Source organism: Tamandua tetradactyla, chromosome 2, assembly GCF_023851605.1.
Source record: "Tamandua tetradactyla isolate mTamTet1 chromosome 2, mTamTet1.pri, whole genome shotgun sequence".
In the NCBI taxonomy this organism is placed as follows: Eukaryota; Metazoa; Chordata; class Mammalia; order Pilosa; family Myrmecophagidae; genus Tamandua; species Tamandua tetradactyla.
Genome location: NC_135328.1, coordinates 35,493,626 through 35,512,065, shown reverse-complemented (window position 1 = coordinate 35,512,065; position 18,440 = coordinate 35,493,626). Strand labels below are relative to the sequence as shown.

Sequence of the window (18,440 nt, the reverse complement as noted above, 5' to 3'; positions counted from 1 at the left end):
GAGACAGGCTGGGCAGGTTGTGGGGAATATCAGTCTGGGTGACGCCTCAGAGGACAGAGAACCTCACTTGGTTCCTCACATCCTGTCAGCTGCACCCATGTGTGTTTCCTTCTTGCTGAGATGTGAGGACCCACATGCCCAGGAAGGGGCGGTGAAGATGCTCACAGTTGTGTGTGCGTGTTGGGGCATGGGTGGAGGTAGTTCCTGAGGCATCTGGAGGCTCCAGCTCCTATTGTCCTGGTGACCCCAAGACCCCCATGGCAAGGCCTGATCCAACTAGCCAGGTTCCATGATTACAGTAGGTGCCAATATTTGTTATGTGAATTGATGGATGGATGGATGCTCAAACCTCAACTGATCACTGCCTGGATCAATGTGGGGGGATAGAGAGATGCCCCAAGGCTGACCGTCATAAGGGTGAGGATGAATCATTTTGCCTAAAGTGATGTGGGAGACATACAGAAGAGGAGGCACCCCAGGGCTTGAAGGATGGCTGAGTTCCTGTAGGAGGCTATTCAGGGCAAGGGAATTGCAGGCAGAGGGAGCAGCATGAATAGAGGTATGGAGATGGGGTGTGCTGGTGTTGTGGCAGGTCCAGTATTGTGGGATGGCGAGAGAAGCAGCCAAGAAGAGAGGGTGCTAGGTAGAGTGGCCTTGGGCCTAACATGAGCAGCTCATTCCCTTTGGGGGCACTGAGGTATTAGAGCCATCTGACCCAGGGTCCTGCCTGGGCCTGGTCCTATCCAACTGCCTTTCCCTGGAGAGGGCGGTGCTGGACCCAGGGGTTCCGATCCAGCTAAGGCTTGTGTCCTGGGAATGGGCATGACACTGTGTGTTGAGCCTGGGCTGGGCATTGGAGACCCAGGGGCTCTGCGTGCAGGAGCTGTGGTGCTGGGAGCCATGGACTTGGGGTACAGACACACTGGGTTCTCACTCTCGCCCTGCTATGCACTGCTGTGTGACCTTGGGTGAGGGACTGCATGCCCTGTGCCTCAGTTTCCTGCCTCGCTGTGCACATGGATGGATGCCCTCTCCCCTCGCCAGCCCTAGGTGGAGGTGAGGTGCACTGTCACACAGCACAGCGGATGCTGGGTTGGGGGAGGAGAGATGCAGGCAGCCTGAGGAGCGTGGGAAGAGGTTTCCTGGGGAAACTTCCAAAAAGAGTAGGTGTCCCCCAGCATGTGATTGGCAGAGACTGTGGAGGAGGATTGAGGAAGGTTCCAAGTAGGGAATGCCACGAAGGAAGCAGCGAGGTCCTTAAGAGATAGAAGGCAATGGACTAGGAGGGGCCCAGGAGACCAAGCTTTTCTGGAAGAGGCAGCTCACAGCTGTGTAGGCCATGTCTGGGCCTGGTATCCACCTCTGTCCCCAGCCTGGAACCACCCCTGCAGGTGGCCTTCCTTCCCTGCTTGGCCTTGGGGACATCATTGGGGACTCAGGATTGGAACCTTCCCTAGTTGAGTGAGGGGCTCAGCTCTGTCCTTCTGGAGGCCTCTGTCCCATCCAACCATGTGGAGGGAATGGACTGGAAGGTCTATCTACTGCCCACAATAGGCGATTCTGCCTTCTGGGAAAGCTGATTCCTCGTACAAGCCCTGTCGGGTCATCCGTCCTGCCATATGCACCCGGTTCTATGCACACACTGGTGTGTACCTGTGGTGTCTGCGTGAATGTCTGTTTGCCTGGCTGTGTGCCAAGGCTGTGCACCCCCAAGTGTGCAGATGCACCAAGAAAAGCTCTGCCCTGGGGTTTACTTACCTGTGAGTCAATAGGTCTTTCCCGAGTGCTCCCCATGTATCTGTGCCCCCCACGTGGCAGGCTCCAAGAGAGGTGAGGGGGACACGGAGGTCCAGCCAGCATCGGTGCAGGTGTGAGGAGATAGACATGTGCACACACAAATACACATTTGCACATGCATGCACACTCAGTGTACAGAGTGAGAGTGTTAGCAGGAGAGACTCAGGCCTCCCAGTTGCTTGGTGAGCCAGAGGAGGTTGAGAGTTGGGATGGGGGAGCCCTTCTGGGGGCTCAGCAGGATCAAAGGAAATGAGGGTAGCCAGAGCCAGGCGTGGGGGAATATGCGAGGGGAGTGGCCTGGATACAGTGATTCAGGAGTTTAAACAGGCATGTCAGGCCATGGTTAAAAGTTTTGAATGAACTGTCATCATTTAAAAATAAGAATATTTCATATCTTAAAAACCCAGATTTCCAGCTTCTCCTGAACGCTGGGAAGTTATGATTGCCCTGAGCCCCCTGTTGTTACCCGGCAATAACCAGCTGAAACTGAACCACTCACTGGCTGCTCCCCTCCATTCTGTTACCTGCTTGACTCCTGCAGGCATCCCAAGTGCGAAGCCCCTGGAGAAGAAGGTCTAAAGGGGAAGCCAGAGCTATCACAGGCTCTCATGTTTGAAGGGACTTGGGGGGGAGGGATGTCATTCAGGCTCCCACCCAGTGTGGCATTCCAGGAAAAGACTCAGTCAGGCATCCGATGCTTGAATACCTCCAGTGACAGGGAGCTCACTATGTCACAATATGCATAGCTTGAATGCAGGCTTTTGGGGACTTTTTTGTCTCTTGTTCTGGCTGAGACTGGAGTGGCAGGTGGGCCTGAGTAGGGGGCCTCAACTGTCCTTCTCAGCTTCGTCCTTTCTCTGTTGACAGAGTCGCCCCAAGAAAGGCCGGGCTCCCGACGCAGCCTTCCCGGCAGCCTCTCGGACAAGAGCCCCAGCATGGAGCCATCAGCCGCTACGCCGTTCCGGGTCACGGTAACTATCTCTGCGTCACCACCGCCGCCACTGCCACCATCACCACCTCGCCTGGGGTGCTGCTCTGTGACCCCACGGCCCCCCTTCCTGGAGCCTCATGGACCGGGAGAGCACCCAGCCTCCCTTGCTCTAGGTATCCAACTGCTTGGCTGCTCCCCTTCCCGTGGCTCAGCCCCATCCCTGGGGGCCACACGGGGGGGCCCGTCCTGTGGGGGTGGGGGACAGATATCCCTCAAGGCCCCAGGCCCAGAGCCAAGCTGGCCTGGGGAGGAAAGAGGCTAGCGTGAGGTCAGATAAATGCATCCTTGCTGGTGAGGTGGGTCCACACTGGGTTCCTTGACAGTAAGGTGCACAGGTTTTCTTTCCAGATTTTAACATCTCTGAAAGTGAGACGTGCCTTACAGCTGATGGTGTGCCCATTTAATTGCAGTGTCTTTTCTTTCTTAGTGGCATATAAAGCCATGCTGCAATCAATGACGTCTTAGAATCGACAAAGCATGGTGTGTGTATATATATATATATGTATATATCTTAGCAGTTGAATTTAGTAGTCCTCATCAGCCTACACATCTTTTTAAATGATTTTATAGAAACAGCCCTGGGACCCTGACACCTGACTCTCTGCCCCTCTGAATCTCTGGCCATTTTTGCTGCTCACACATACAGCCAGCTTGGAGTTCCTGCACTTCCTCATTCAATCAGCATTACTGTGTGACCCCCTGTCCAGTGTTCTACCATGCATCAGAGATCCAGAGAAGAAATACACACATTCTTTTCTCCATGAGACAGATGTTTGATTATCCATCCATCCATTCATTCATTCAACAATTTTTATGGAGTGTCTGCTGTGTGCCAGGCACTACCCTAGAAGCTGAGGCTGGGCAGGAGTTGCTGTCCAAGAGAGCACAAGATAGACAAAGGCCTTGACCTTGCGAGCTCCTATTCCCACGTTAGAGCTGCATTCTGTGAAGGAGAAAGACAGGCTGCTGTGCGCCATCAAAGGTAGTGTTGTGGGGAGGTGTGAGGCACCAGCCTTTAAGAGTAGGGAAAAGAGGATTTGGGGTAGAGGGAACAGAGAATGCAGAGGCCTAACTGTCATTCTCTAGGTGTGCTCGGAGCAACTGGCTGCTGCCCGTGGGTGGGAAAGGAGTCCCACAGGAATTGACTTTTGAGCTGGGTCTTGAAAGCTCAGAAGCGATCCACTAGGCAGGGGCAGTATGAGAGGGAGTGCCAGGTAGGGAGAGCAGCAATTATGAAGGCTTGGAGGCACACGAGAAATAGAGTCGTGAAATGTTTGGCAGGATTGGAGTTGAGGGGCTCTGGAGGACAGGAGGTGAGGCTAGGAAGCTGGGTTGAGTCTGGGACACATGGCGCCTCAAGTGCTAGACTAAGAAGATGGGGCTTTTCCTACTGATTCGCCCACCTGTCTGTGTGTCAGAAAAATGCTTAAAAAAAAAAATACTGATTTCAGTTCAGTGGGCCAGGGCCAGGGCTTGGAAAGTGTACTTTTAACGAATGCCCCAAAAGATGGTTCTGAGCCCTAGGCTGGTAGATCAGCCTCTGGACAGCAAGGATGAAAGGAAGTTGGTGCAGGCTGAGGATTTGGGGTCACTCCCTTGGCTGTGGCCAGGACACCCCTGGGAGCTGGTCTAGGGCTGTGGACAAATCTCTGGACTCTGGTGCCATGGCAGGCAGGGCTGAGCCTTGGGGCATCTTAGGGAACAGCTCCCATGCTGTCTTACGTATGTGATCTGTTTTCATCTTCATGGCAACCCTACTGCTGACCCATTTTAAAGATGGGGAAACTGAAGCTCAGAGAGGTATGGTCACTCTCCCAAGCTCTGACTGCTAATAACTGGAGTCGAGATTCAGAGCCAGTTCTCTCTGACTCCAGGGTGCCAGCCTGCACCTTCTCTGGTTGTAGAGAGGAGGTCCTGTCGCCCCCACAACCTTCCAGAATGCTGTTAACGTTGTTTTTTTTGTATGCTGTGCAGCGGGGGTCGCATTTCATTCTTTTCCATCTGAATGTCCCATTATCACAGCACCACTTGGGAGTACAGGGTGAGGGTGGGGAGGGATGCTTGGGTTGGAAATCAAACCTGGGTCTCCCACATTGCAGGCGAGAATTCTACTACTGAACCACCCGTACCCCTCAGCATTGCTTTTTATCCTTTTCCCTTTCCTTTGCTGATCTAATAGTTGTATCATCACACCTTGAAGTTGCTATAATTTGAAGCTCTTTAATTACCAGCTAGCTAGGCTTGGCGTTTTTCCTGTAGTGGCATCCTCTTTGTTTCCTGGTGTGAAAACCACCTGTGAATGAGAGCCAGTGCCAGCCCGCCAGCTGTCTGGGATGTGCCATTCCACCTGCCTGATTAGGGCCTGCAAGATGGGAAGCACATTCAAATCATCATTGTTCCCACTCCTCACTGCAATCCCGTGGGGAGGTACCATTAGTATCTCTGTTTCACAGATGAGGAAACTGAGGGTCAGAGAGGTGAAGCCACTTGCCCAATGTCACATAGCTGGGCATGGAAACCAGGTGTGTTGGATGTTTGTTTTGTGCCCTTCCTTGGGCTTCTGCAGGCCTTTTTCTGTGTGCAGCAGCTAATGATAGGGGTGTGAATTGAGTTTCTACCCTGATTTGGGTGCTTGGAGCTGGGCGGACTGGAAGAGCTCAGACGTGGGGATCTGGGTTCAAATACTGGCTCCTCAATGACCTGTGTGACCTCAAACTAGTCACTCAGCCTCTCTGAGCCTCAGGACCACATTGGTAAAACATGGAGTAACTGCCCTTCCCAGAAGAACTGCAGTGGGGCTCAGTGCAAATGTGCTCAGCTCAGGTCTGAAATCCACCATTATCATCTGAATTGCCTTTCCCTTTTGGCTCTAAAGAGTGAAGATCTGAGGGAGCATTGGGATGGGAGGGAAGGAGTGCAAGGTCAGAGGGCAGGGTATTTGGGAGGAAGGTGGAGGTGAGCCTGGCCTGGGACATGGGGTCAGCCTTATGTGCAGGGCCAGAATCCTACCCTCTTGCTACTCACAGCCCTACACACACGCACGCTCACACACGGGCTCAGGCTCCTGCATCCTCCTGCGCTCAGCCGACTGCTGCTCTGTGTAGACCCCTGAGGGAACCTGGGGAACATGGTTTCGCCTGAGGGAGGCAGGGAAGACACCATAGGATATGCTCAAACAATTGCTGCCAATTCAATCCCAGGTGAAGGGGTGTCACTGCTTTTCACGGGCCTGCCTCTTTGGGGGCGATGCCGTTTAATAGAGAATCAGCATGTCAGCATCTATAGGGCTCATGCTGCCCACCTCCTCCATGAAAACGGATACCCAGGAGGGGCTGGACTTGACTGAGGTCCCCACATGGCTGGGAGCAGATCTTGGCCTGGCTGTTTGCACCCCCACCTTGTAAGACCCTTACCCCTTTGTGGGTCAGCCTAGGCCCTGCAGTGCACCCCTTGCTGCAGCCTCAGGAGCTTGGTTCTAGTTCTACCTCTGCCTCTTAGAGACTGTGTGACTCTGGGAGAGTCTTAGTATCCCCTTCTGTAAAATGAGAGGGGAGGGGTGAGTTTATAAAGCAGCGCATTGCTTGGGTATATGGTTAGACTTAATAAATGTTTTGGTTCAGTAGGTAAGAGAATGGCCTTAGAGTCAGCAGAACTGTATAGCCTCATACCAACTCTGTGACTCGGACAAGATACAGAAACTTTTCTGACCTTTAGTCCCTTCATTCATGAGCTGTGTTGTCCCTAACTTGGGAGGCTTAAAATGATATATGTAAAGGTCTCGGGATGGTACCAGGCACAGGGTAGAGCCTCAGAATTGTGATTATTCTGCTGAGTGAAGGGCCACAGTTCTTTGCTAATTGGTTCTTCAACAGTCTTGTCTGTTGCAGGCCTGAACCACCATGTAGGGTTGGATGGTTTGTGCATGGCACAAACACCCTGCAGAGCTGGGGTGGTGGTGAGGGGCTGAAGAGCCTGTGCCTCCCTTGCCAAGCTGTATCTATTGGCATCTGTCCAAGAGGGGTCCCCTCTATTGTACGGATACACTTCAGGGAAGCTGAGAAACTTGTCCAAGGTCAGCACTGACGGTCTAGGACCCAACTGTTCTGGCTCCTGAATCGGCCCCATACCCAGCACTGGTGGCCCATAAGTCTCACAACTATATTGATTCCCCATCTTGCTGAGTGCGAAAGCGTAACGCTGCTCCCCTGTTGGAATGGGGTGGGGGGGGCATCAAGGGTACAAGAAACCCCCCTGAGGTGGCCCTTGAAGGCTAAGGGGAGGGCTTCCCCGGGGCCTGGGCACCTTCTGGAATCTTGTCTCCCACTGACAGGGGCCCAGACCCACAGCCACATCCATCAGGCCCATGGGTAGTGGGGCCAGCATTAGAGGCCAGAGGATGGGTTTCAGTGGAGGCCTGTGGCTAGGTGGAGGAGCCTGTGGTGGAGCCGGAGCTAGGGGGCCGTTCTCCACATACCCCAGAGCAGTAGGGGCTGAGTGGTTCATCTCTAGAACATGAGACTGGTCAATCCTGTGCTGCCTACCTGGTGCAACTTCCTTCACTCAAGTGGAGTTGTGGGGTGGGGGTGGGGGCTCCCCAGGGCCACATGGTGCTGTCAGGTCGGTGCATGCCCTGAGAGCTGCAAGCCGCCCTGGGATGAAGGGCCCCCTGTCCATATCTGGCCATTAGCTCTCAGGCTCCAAAGAAGAAGTAAATGCATGACTACAGCTCATGTTTCTTGAGTACCTACTGTGCGTCAGCCACGGGACAAGGCCTGTTAGATATGTTCTTTTCAGTCCTCACAACAACCAATCCACTGACAAGGTGTTCCTTCTCATCTCCACTTTGCATATGAGGAATCAGAGACTCTGGGAGGTCAAGTCATTTGCCCAAGTCACACAAGGTAAGGCCGAGATTCGAACCCAGTTCTGTCTTCTCTGCACCTGTAGTGTTTTCCAGTAGGGAGTGAGGGGGTGGGGAAGGAAGGAGGAAAGCCAGCAAGCTGGGGGCTGTGGATCTCCAGACTTTCATTCAGGCTGGGTCCAGGGGCTCAACATATGTCCACTCCACTTCCTTCCCAAGGCTAGGGAGTCGTAGTGGCAGCAGCGTGCCATCCCCCCTCACCGCCCCCTTCCCCCCCCCCCCCCCAACATAATTCCTCATGTTAGAGGAATTGATGGCCTGGTTTGTGCAGTAAGGAAATGATGACCATCACTGGTCTCCCCACCGAGTCTCTCAGCCCCTGACTTCCCCAGACCCAGCCTCCCCTGTTATGGGCTGGGGCCTTTCTCCCTCTTTCCTCTGCTCTAAGCCCTCCCCCGACCTTGAGGAGAGCTGCCAAGGCTTCGGTGTGGGAGGTGGCAGAGCCGAGGAAACTTGACAGCCAATTGATTCCTCTTCGGGAAGTTGAAAGTGTAGAGTGGTGTTTGAAGGTTTAGCTGAAATTAGGTCTCAGGGCTATTTTTTGAGAGATGGAGAAGGAGAAGTGTCAGGGAGGGGAAGACCCAGGGGGCTACCCGAAGCCGCAGATAAACTCAGTATTGGGTTGGTTGCAGATTCTTCTAGTGGCAGGTCTTTGGACTCTTTCAGCCACAGGCTTGTACTGGGTGCCCCTAGGCATTGCCAACTCTGTGATTCAGGTTTGCCTCATGGGGCCCTGGTTGGAAGGCAGGGAAGAATTCCTAGAGGAGGGGCCTTTGGGGCAGGGCTTTGAGGAATGTGTAGGAGAATGTGTTTGTTAGGAACAAAGGGAGAAGAGTATTTGAGGTAGAGGGGAAAACATCTGAATATAACAAGCCCATGGCTTTGTTTGAATAAAGGGTGGGTTTGGGGGACATGAATGAGAGGGAATTGGAAAGAAAATGAGATGCCTTGGTGGGTGAGCTAAGCCTATAGCTTTTTCTTGTAGGATGCAAGTCACAGGGGATGATGGGTAAGAGTGGGAGGTCTCTGGGGTGTGGGCTTTGGGTTTCCCCAGCTGTTCACCCCCTTTGTACTCCTGCAGCTTCCTTGTATCATGTTCATGTGTTCTCCCACAAAAACACATACAGGCCCTTGAACACAGACTTGCAGGCCTGAGGACAGCCCCTTCTACTCCACCACTGTGGAAAGGCTGTTAGAGATCTGGTCCAACCCTTTCTTATACAGAGGAGAAACGGGCCCAGAGAGGGGAGGACCCTTGCCTGAGGTGGCACGTCTGGGGCAGGACCTGGCATTGAGCCCAGGTCTCTGCATTCCCCTCTCCAATACACCACACCCCTGGCCCCATCCTGCCCATTCCTCTCTACACCTGGACAGCCGTATTTCTCCTGACCCTGTCATGTTTCCTGGAAGGAGGGCGTCCAGGGGGCTGACCTCCCTTAGACAACCTGTGGCTCCCTCCTGCTCATTAGCACACTGCCACCTCCTGGGCAAATGGGCCCCAGCACTGACTATAGCTGGACCCACAGTTTGGACGAGGGCTCCTGGGGTGAAGGGTGGGGACTCAAAGGATAGGAGAGAGGCATACTCTGCTCACTTCAGCGTTTGTCTCAGCTGCCCCCAAACCCTATAGTAGTATCCCTTCTCATCTAAGGCAGCTCCAGGTGGGTGTGGGGGCTTGTGGACAGGAAAGCTGGTCAGGCTCACAGATCAGATGGTCTAGCCCTGTCACCGCACATATAGGGAAACGGGGGCCCACAGAGGCGAGGCTTGCCCAGGTGCCTGTCTGGGCTCCCTCCGCCAGTCCAAGCTACTTTTGACCTATCCTAAATGGACATTTTTATGGAACTGCCTGTATCTGTGATTCACAAATGGTGGAGGAATGCTGGCCATGTCACCATGGCTGACTGTGACAGCTGGTGGTGCTGGACCCCCAACTAGGCACCCCACCCATGGGAGCCCCAGTTTCCTCCTCGCATGTAAGGAATTGGCCTGTGAGCCTAATGTCCCTTGCTGGGTGATGTCCCTTGTGCTGGGTGAACTGGAGTTTCTGGATCTAGTGCATGGCAAGCATTCTGCAGATGGGAGAGTCGGTGGAGAGAGCAGGCCCTGCCACCTTCTCTCCCCTCCACCTCTGCCTTTCACAGAGCCGAACTGTTTATTAAACTGTTCAAACCCAAAAGGAAAAAAAAGTACTGTCATTTTGGTCCATGTCTGCCTTCCATGAGGAGAGGAGCCCTTTTCTGCAGAGGGCGCAGAGGGAGATGGGCGCATTGTCACAGACAGTCCAGGCACAGACTTGTCCAGGGCAGCCAGGGTAGGACAAAGAAGGTCTGCAGGGGCAGGAATGTTGGGCAAGGCGCTGTTTGGAGCCTCCTGAATTGTAGGCCAGGCCAGAGTCTGATACCTGGGACAGACGTGGTACGGTGGTGTTCGGTAGGGTTGGGAGATTTCTTAACCTATTAATTAAATAGGAAGGTAATTTCATTAGTTCCATTTTACAGATTAAGAAACCAAGGCTCAAGGAGGAGAAGCGGGTAGGCCAGGCTCATATAACTGGGAGTCCAGCCGTGGGCTGTGAGTCCTGTCGTGGTTGTACACTAACTGACTCTGTTTCTTCCCTACCTTCTCTGCCTTCCTTTTTTTCTTTCTTTCAATAAATTTCTACGCAGCACCAACTCCATGTCAGGCCCTGAGAATTTATATAGGACTAAAACATAGTTGCTGCTTGCAAAAGTACTGGAGTCTGAAGACATGATTTCCAGGAAGGTGAGGGGGGAAAGGACATTCTGGGCAGCTGGGACAGCTCCTGCAAAGGCCAGGAGATGGAAGCGGCACCAGCAAATGATAGTTTGTGGAACTGAAATGTGAGGAAGTGGCTGGAGTGGAAGGGATAGCAACAGTACAAACTGAATCTGAGGCTATATTAACAGGAGCATGGGTTCCCCAGAGAGGGAGGTGAAGGAGGCCAGAGCAGGTCTAGAGTGCTATTTATCCTTCAGAGCAGCACATTTCACCAGGATCTTTGTCAGGAGCCTCTCTTCCCAAGTAGGACTCTGCCCTTGTGGGCATCTTGAGGGGCAGGGGTAGAGGGAAGAACCCATTTTAAAGAGCCCCTGGACTCTCCTGGCTCATCCCAGAAAGTGCTGGCTTTGACTTGGCAGCTTGGATGGGGAGGATGGAAAAGGGAGATGACACTGACGGCCTTTGCCCCCCTCCTTCAGCTCCTCTTTTTGCCCTAGGGTCCTCTAGAGGCACCCCAGGCTATCCCTGCTCCTGGGCCTTTTGGGCAGCAAGGAATATGATAAACTGGTTCCCCCTTAGGTGTAACTGGCTGACTCCCCAATCCTGTGTTATCAATTTCTTGTACAAAAGGAGCCATATCAATTGGAAATTTGACTGAATCACTTAAGGTGGAATGGCAGGCTCTGTGACTGGCATGTGGGGAGCTATTTGAGGGTCTTTTTCCCTCTCTTCACACTCTGTCCACATCCTTGGGTTACATCCTCCCAGCAGTCCACCAGGGATGAAGCAGGCTTTGAACCTTGGCTTCCCCACTCCCCACTCTGGGATCACTCAGACAAGTTACCCAACTCTGAGTGCCTTCCCCCATCTGTAAGTAGGCACTTCTCCCTCACAGGGCTGTGGCACTTGGTGTCCGGCACGCCAGAGACATTCATCCAGTGCTCATGACCCTGCCCCCTTTCTTCCCCAGAGATCCAGATAACGGGCAATCCCCTCCCTTCTGTACCCCTCGCTTGCTACCCTGCAGTGACATTGCCCTGATAGAGGTTCTGGAGCTCAGCCCTGGCACTGGGAAGCAGAGAATGGGTGAGGGGTGCCCAGGGGACCAAATTCCAAGGATTAGAGTACAGATGGAGGGAGCTGGAGATGGCTGTGCAGGGCCGTTTCCTGCCAGTTGGGGGCAGCAGAGGGCAGTGAGTGGACATCTGGGCAGCTATTCCCAGTGGAGAGTTGCCCTGGGGGTTTTGATGACCTGGGCCATTGGGGGCCTGGCGAGCTAAATAGGCTGCAGAGCCCACCACTGGGTTGTTAGAACAGTTAAAATCAGGGAGCAGTTAGGGCTGGCACAGGTGGTTGAGCTGGCTGGCCTTAGATGACCAGATCGCTGGGGGACCGCTGAGAGATCCCTCATCAGGGACATTGGGGGGCAAAATGTGGGGCTAAGTCAGCATTCCGTCAGGGGGAAGGGTTCAGGGGCAGGCAGGCCAGGGGTGGGCTGCCAGGCCAGTGTTGGCTGCCCTTTCACCACCAGGTTGGGGCCCCTAGACACCGTCCTGGTCATCCCTTGAATGTTTTCAGGTGACTTGTTGCATCCTCACTGTTGCTGAGGAAGGGAGCAGGGCCGGCTTCTGGCAGAGGTGGGGTGCCAGTCAGAGCCCGGCGTGAGGGCACACTGACCTGGTACGAATCCCAGCTCTGCCACCTCACTGTGTCTGTACGATGCGGGATCATAATGCCTTTTTTGCTGAGTACTGCATCTGTGTCAGGATCTGTGTCAAGCACTCCAGGCATGGTCAGGACCCAAGGGGCAGATAACACAGATCCCACTTTTGTAAAGTGTCAATACCGGGGCAGGTGGAGAGTGAAGAATTTGCTGAGGATCACTTGGCTAGCGAGCCCGGATATTGGAGTTCTTGCAGAGCCTGACCTATTATGGAGTCTAGCAGTGGTGCTGTTTCCATCCTATGGATGGGGACACTAAGGCCCAGAGAGGGGAGGTGCATTGTCCACAGTCACACAGCCAATCAGGGCAGAGCTGGCACTTGAACCCAGGTCTTTGGCATTCAGGCCTTGGGCCTCCCCATCTCCCTGTTTCATCTTGGCCTGCCCTCTGCCCCCCAGGTAGGAGGGAGCTGCTCCCCTCTTCCTACCTGCCCTGTGGGATATCTATAGGCCCTCCTCTTTCCCAGGTCTCCTCTGGGGGATCCAGGAAGTGGACTGGGTGAAGACTGGGAGTGGAAGGGGCAAGACTCAGATGGCTTTACTTCCCCACCTCCTTATGCTGTGAAAATGAAGCACTTGCCTCTGCCTCATCAAGTAGCATTTGGAGTTGATTGCAGACATAATTATATCTGCATCCTCGGGTGGGAATTATAGTTTCCAAAGCCAGGAGGCCCTCTTTGGAGGTGGCAGCAGTGACATCTGTTTCCGACACGAGGCCTTGCATTGAGATGAGTAACTTTTCCTGTAGAATTGCTGAAAGAATATTTAAAACGAGTCATGATTGCTCCTCCCCTGCTCTAGTACCTTAGAAGGCTCCCAGTGGGGTGGGATCCCCTTCCCCAACCTGGCATTCAAGGCCCTCCCAGGGCTGGTTCCAGCCTCCACGCCTTGTGCAGGCTGAGGTTCTTCTGCCCACAACCCCTCCCCATTTCTCTGCCTCGTGAGCTCCTTCTTGAAGTCCCCTGCCTCCCTGAACCCATGGCCTCTGGGCCAGCATCCCGTCCCCTGAGCCCTGAGAACACACTACCTGCACATCCTCCATCACGCCCCAATCACACTGTGGCTTAACGAGCCGCACGTGTCTGCCGCTCCCACTAGATGGTGGGTGACCTTCTCAAGGGCAGAGACTGTTTCTGATTTATCTGAACCCTCGGCATCAGGTCACGGCCTGACCTGAGGTGGGCACCTGGTAGGGCTTGTGCAACGAACCTGTGTGCATGAGAGAGACGAGGGAGGAGTGAAGAGAGTGATGCCGGTTGTCTGAGGCTGGGGTGGGTGGACCGTACCCTCCTTGGGAGTATGTTAGCCTGACTGCCTGGAGGTGTCCCTGCCCGTGAGGAGGGATCAGCACGAGGGGCCCAGACCACCAGAGAGCCAGGGCAAGGACGCTAGCCCTTGCCCCGAAATTGACCTTGGCTCCTCCCCATGGGTCCCCATGATACCTCAGGGCCCAGGACTCCCCGGTGAGTCTGGACTGCAGACGGTAAATCACCCCGGAGGAGAAAAAGCCTATAAAACCCTATCCCCAAACAGTACGTTTTGTATCCTGTGGTGAAAAGGGCCTTTTAAAAGCACTGCTCACTCAGGTGGATTTACAGAGCTACTGCTACCCACCTCTCCCTCCCACTAATGTTTACTGGTTCCCCGGGGCTGGAGCACCCTGGGGCCTCTTGATTGATCCCTGGTAGGCTCGTGGTCCCAGGGAGAAGCAGAAAAGCACTTTCCATACATTGCAGCCCCAGGGCCACTCTGGGCGGGCTGGGTGCCTGGGAGGGTGGCGTGGGGCAAACTGATCCAATAGCAGCTCCCGCAGTCCAGCCAGAACCCGAAGTCCCCCCATTAGCACCCTCTTTCCAGCAAACTGTTGGCTCTGGATGGCCCCTCCCATTTGTTATCACCTGCAAATGGATCACCAGGAGGGGAAATATGCCATGCCCAAGCTGGAAAGGATTTAGAGATCAGCTAGACCTCTACTTGTCCAGATGGGGAAATTTACTCACATGAGAAGGGGCTTGCTCAGAGCCTCAGTCTCTTGATGGGATTAGGCAACAGAATGGGCTCTGGTGACGGACTGCCTGGGGGTTGAGCCCAGCTCTGCACTTCCTGGCTATGTGATCCTGTGCAAGTAGCTTGACATCTCTGATTCCCCATTCTCTCATTTAGACATTGGGTTGTGAGAATTAAAACGAGATAAGCTATTTAAAGCTTTAATACAGTGCCTGGAGCTTAGACAGGGTTTAATAAATAAATTTGGCTAACTCTCATTAGCATATTAGAATAGCCCTCATTATTATTATTGGCACAGCTGGGTTTTGACCTCAGATTTCTTAACTCTGAGTACAGTTTTCTTGCCTCTGCTGAAAATGTTCACTTACAAAGAATGCATGGAGCACAGAATAGAAGGTTTGATGGGGAATAAGCACTAAAGTCAGCAGGTTGCCTCAGGAAAGGCCAGCCAGGTGCTAGGACCTCAGAGACAGGGCCTGGAGGTGGGCAGAGTGAAAAAGCAGAGCCCCTGCTGCAGAGATGCAGCTCCCTGGTGGGTCGGCTGCCCTTCAGCCATGTTGCCCTTGATGCCCAACTCCCCACCTGAGGTCAGGGCCAGCAAAGGACCTAAAACGCTGATGAGGCATTTGTGGTTGTACAGATCTCTGGGATAGGCTTATTATGCTAAGGCTTATTATGGCCTGAGGATTTATGGGGCAGGGAGTCGCTCCCCGGCTGCTCAAAGTTATCACATCCCTAGCTGAGACCTCAAGAGTGCCTGTCTGCTATTCACTGATGCCTTTCAATCGTGGGTGTGGTAGGTGCCAGAATGGCCTCTGATGGACTGCCAACCCCCACTCCCCAGCACTCCCCCACCCCCCACCCAGAATGGACCTACACCTCATTCCCTCCTTCCAGCTGGGCTACCCCTCTGCACCCCTGTAGACTCTCAAGGTTCCTTGGGGGCCTCTTCGACCTGGGTGCCCTCTGCATTGGCAAGGGAATATAGTAAGGCCCCATGTTATAAGTAGTTCCTCTTTTTCCTTTTGCATCATAAATATTTTTTAATTCATCCAGAAAATATATATGAATATCTGCCAGATGTCTGCCATGGGGCACCCAGGCTGCCTCCGTCCCTGCTCTGGAGATTTCATAGTCTCCAGTGTTAAACAAATATACGTATAATTGAGACTATGATAAATCTGCAAGGAGACCTGACCTAGTCCAGGGGCATCTGGGGAGGCCCCTGAGGAGAAGACTGTGAGGAGAAACCGAAGAGTTTGCAGGGTCTACTGGGTAAAGGGGCCCCAGGCTATTCTAGACTACAGAATAGCCTGTGCCAAGGACTTGTGGCAGGAGGGCCTTGACATATTTGAAAGTCCCAATGAAACCAGTAGGGCCGGAGCCCAGAGGGCAGATCGTGCTGGGCCTTAGGGGCACAACCAAGGAGTCTGGTCTTCATCCCAGGAACCCTGAATTGCTGGGCAGTGGTAGAATCTGATCTGCTTTTTTGAGGATCATCCTGGATGCATTTAGAGAATGAATGGGGGAGAGGAGCAGGCAGAACAGCAAGGAGGCTCCCATGGGTATCTAGGCAGGGCGAGGGCTCCCTCTCCAGCTGGACTGTGAGACCCTTGAGGGCAGAAAGCTGACCCAGCTCAGAGCCCGGCACACAGGGAGGCTCAGGAACACACCTTGAGTGAGCTGTTGCCCAGCCCCATTCCCCATCATATATGCTGTGGAAGAGGGGTTGATTCCTTAAGATTGCATCTGTAAATTCCTGTCCTCTGTCCCCTTCTGACTAACGGCTGGGACTGGTCCATGATGGTCAAAGGAGGAGCAGTAAAAATGATGACAGAGGACATGATGCTAGCAATGATAGCAGCTAACCTTTACTGAGTACTGGGAATGTGCCCAAGTTCTTTACCTGCATGATCTCATTGAATCATCACAACAACTTGTGAGGTGGCTACAATTGTCCCATATCACAGAAGATGAAACAGGCGAGAATGGTTAAGTTCTGGCCTCATGTGCTATAATCAATTCCTTGGTGAAACTTTCAGGGGGAGAGATAAAAAAATATTTGCCTTTTATCTAGAGATTCCCAGAGATTGACAGGTAACCTTAGGACCTAAAAAAGTCAAATGGTGGATGTTCAAGTGTGGTGAGGAGCAAAAGAAGTGTTTGGGGCAGGAGCTCCCAACTCCGGATAGATATGTGACTTTGCAGAACAAGTTGTCAGGCTGAGAAGCCACACATTCAGAGAGTTGTGAAGACGTGCTTTCAGGATGGCAGAAGCAAATGGGCCATCCTCGGAGACTGCCATGAAGTGAGGCCCTGAGTGCAGAGTAGGAGGGGCATTAGGGCAGGAGCAGCACAGAACTGTTTCTTCCCCCTTGGACCGGGATCTAGGCTCCCAGCTCTTTGAAATTACTGGGCTACTGTCCCTTCCTGCAAGGACAATTGTGAATATAAGCCCATGTGGGCTGGTGGGTTTGGGTGTGTTGGCCTGTGTTCAAGTGTAATTCTGTGTATTAGCCTGATGACACCTGAGTTTGTGTGTATATTTGTATGCTGACTTCATTGTATTTGTATGTTCATTTGTGTGTTTCATGATTGCACATGTATCTATTCATGAGTGTGCTGGTCAGCGTGCATGTGTTTATGTGTGTGTATCTGTGTGTGGTAGTGGTGGTGGTGGAGAGGCTTGCGTGCTCATACATGCCTTTTTTGTGGGTATATCCTCCACGTGTGCATTCATATATGTGTATGTCCTTGAACTTGTGCATGCTTCTGACCCTATGTGTTTCTCTGTGTGAATGTGTTTAGGTGTGGCATCTTGGCAATATTTTAATGCAAGAGTGACCCTTGAGTATCAGAGAAGCCCTTCTAGGTCTTCCTTAAAGGCTCTTGTGGCCCATGGATTGATTCTCTTTGTATGAGATCCAAGAAGCCCAGGCAAGGTGGGATGCGGAGGGTCTTATGGTATAAGAAAACATGGTCGGGGGGGGGTGGGAAGGGTTCTGTGGGCAGAGGGTGGCCTGTAAGTGGGTGGCTGCCAGGAAGGGACCAACATAATCTTGGCTTAAATGCCCCCTCTCTTTCACCTGTCACAGTATCTGACATTCCGCTATTAGTGAGTCATTCCCCAGATGGGACCCTGTTTGATGGTGCTTACCACCCAGGGGACGAGGCCAGGGAAGCCTGACACCTTGCTGAGGGTAGAGCCCCAGGAGCAGGAAAGGAGGGCAGGAGAATCTCACATTCAAAGGACTCTGGCAAAGCCAGAGAATTCCCTGGGGTTGTGGGTGCCTGGCCTGGGTGAGCCTAGGCAGCCTGACCCTGGTACCCATTCTAGCTTCATAGAATCATCAAATTTCAGTGCTGGAAAGGAGCCTGGTAATCACCCAAACCAACCTCTCATATTACAGATGGGAAGACTGAGGTCCAGAGAGAGGAAATTGTGGGGAGCCTGGAAGGTTCTCGAAGCGTGCAAAGAGCTGCAAAAGAGCACCCAGGCAAGGAATCAGGGGACTTAGTTCTATCCTGGTTCTGCCATTGCCTGTTTGGTGACTCTGGGCAAGTCCTACTGCCCTCTGAGCCTTGAGTTCCTCATTCGTACAACATAGTAGCCGGACAGGCTGCTCTCTGTGGGCCCTCCCAGTTCTCACTGTGGGAACCGGGATGTGGGATCTCTCTCCTTAGCCCCTTCTGGAACCAGTGCCAACGTGTGATGAGGTGCCCTCCCACTCTGCTGCAACACTGGGTCTGCCTGAGCCCAGCAGATCTCCTTTCCTGGGGCTGAGTGAGTGGGTGATATCTGGATGGGATCTTTCCCTCCCTTTCCTGTTTATTTAGATGTGCCTTTGGCATTTGAGCAGAACTCCAGAAAGAAAAATATTGAGAGACATGCCTGCAAAAACAGCCTCCCTCCCTGAAGGATCTCTGATTGGGCATGGACCTTAGATATGGCCATGTGAAGAAGAACTGGGCCTGAGCCAAGGGAGGGCCTACAGGGTCCTGCCTCCATCCTGGGCACTGTCTCAGCGTGCCAGGGGGGCAGCCAAGGGTTCAGTAGGAATTGAAAGCGCATTAGTCCTGTCCACCCACATCTGTGATGACACCACTTTGCTACAAGGGGAGAAAGTGATAAAGGAAGGCCGGGAGGGAGGGTGCAGGATGCAAGAGATGATGGGGTCGGGGGAAGGAACTCACCCTTGATTGAGCACCTACTATATGCCACATGGCACCTGGGGCTTCACACTCAGGTGAGAGACAAAG

The 18,440-nt window shown here is 53.2% G+C and overlaps 1 protein-coding gene across 6 annotated transcripts in view; it reads left to right on the top strand.

The window, feature by feature from the left end:
- The window catches only part of DAB2IP (DAB2 interacting protein), a 188,795-nt gene that overhangs the window by 85,077 nt on the left and 85,278 nt on the right, over positions 1-18,440 (top strand). For all 6 annotated transcript variants that reach the window (XM_077143133.1, XM_077143121.1, XM_077143139.1 and 3 more), the window contains one exon: positions 2,665-2,768. In XM_077143133.1, the coding sequence (XP_076999248.1) occupies positions 2,665-2,768 (104 nt within the window). The remainder of the gene's footprint in view (positions 1-2,664; positions 2,769-18,440) is intronic.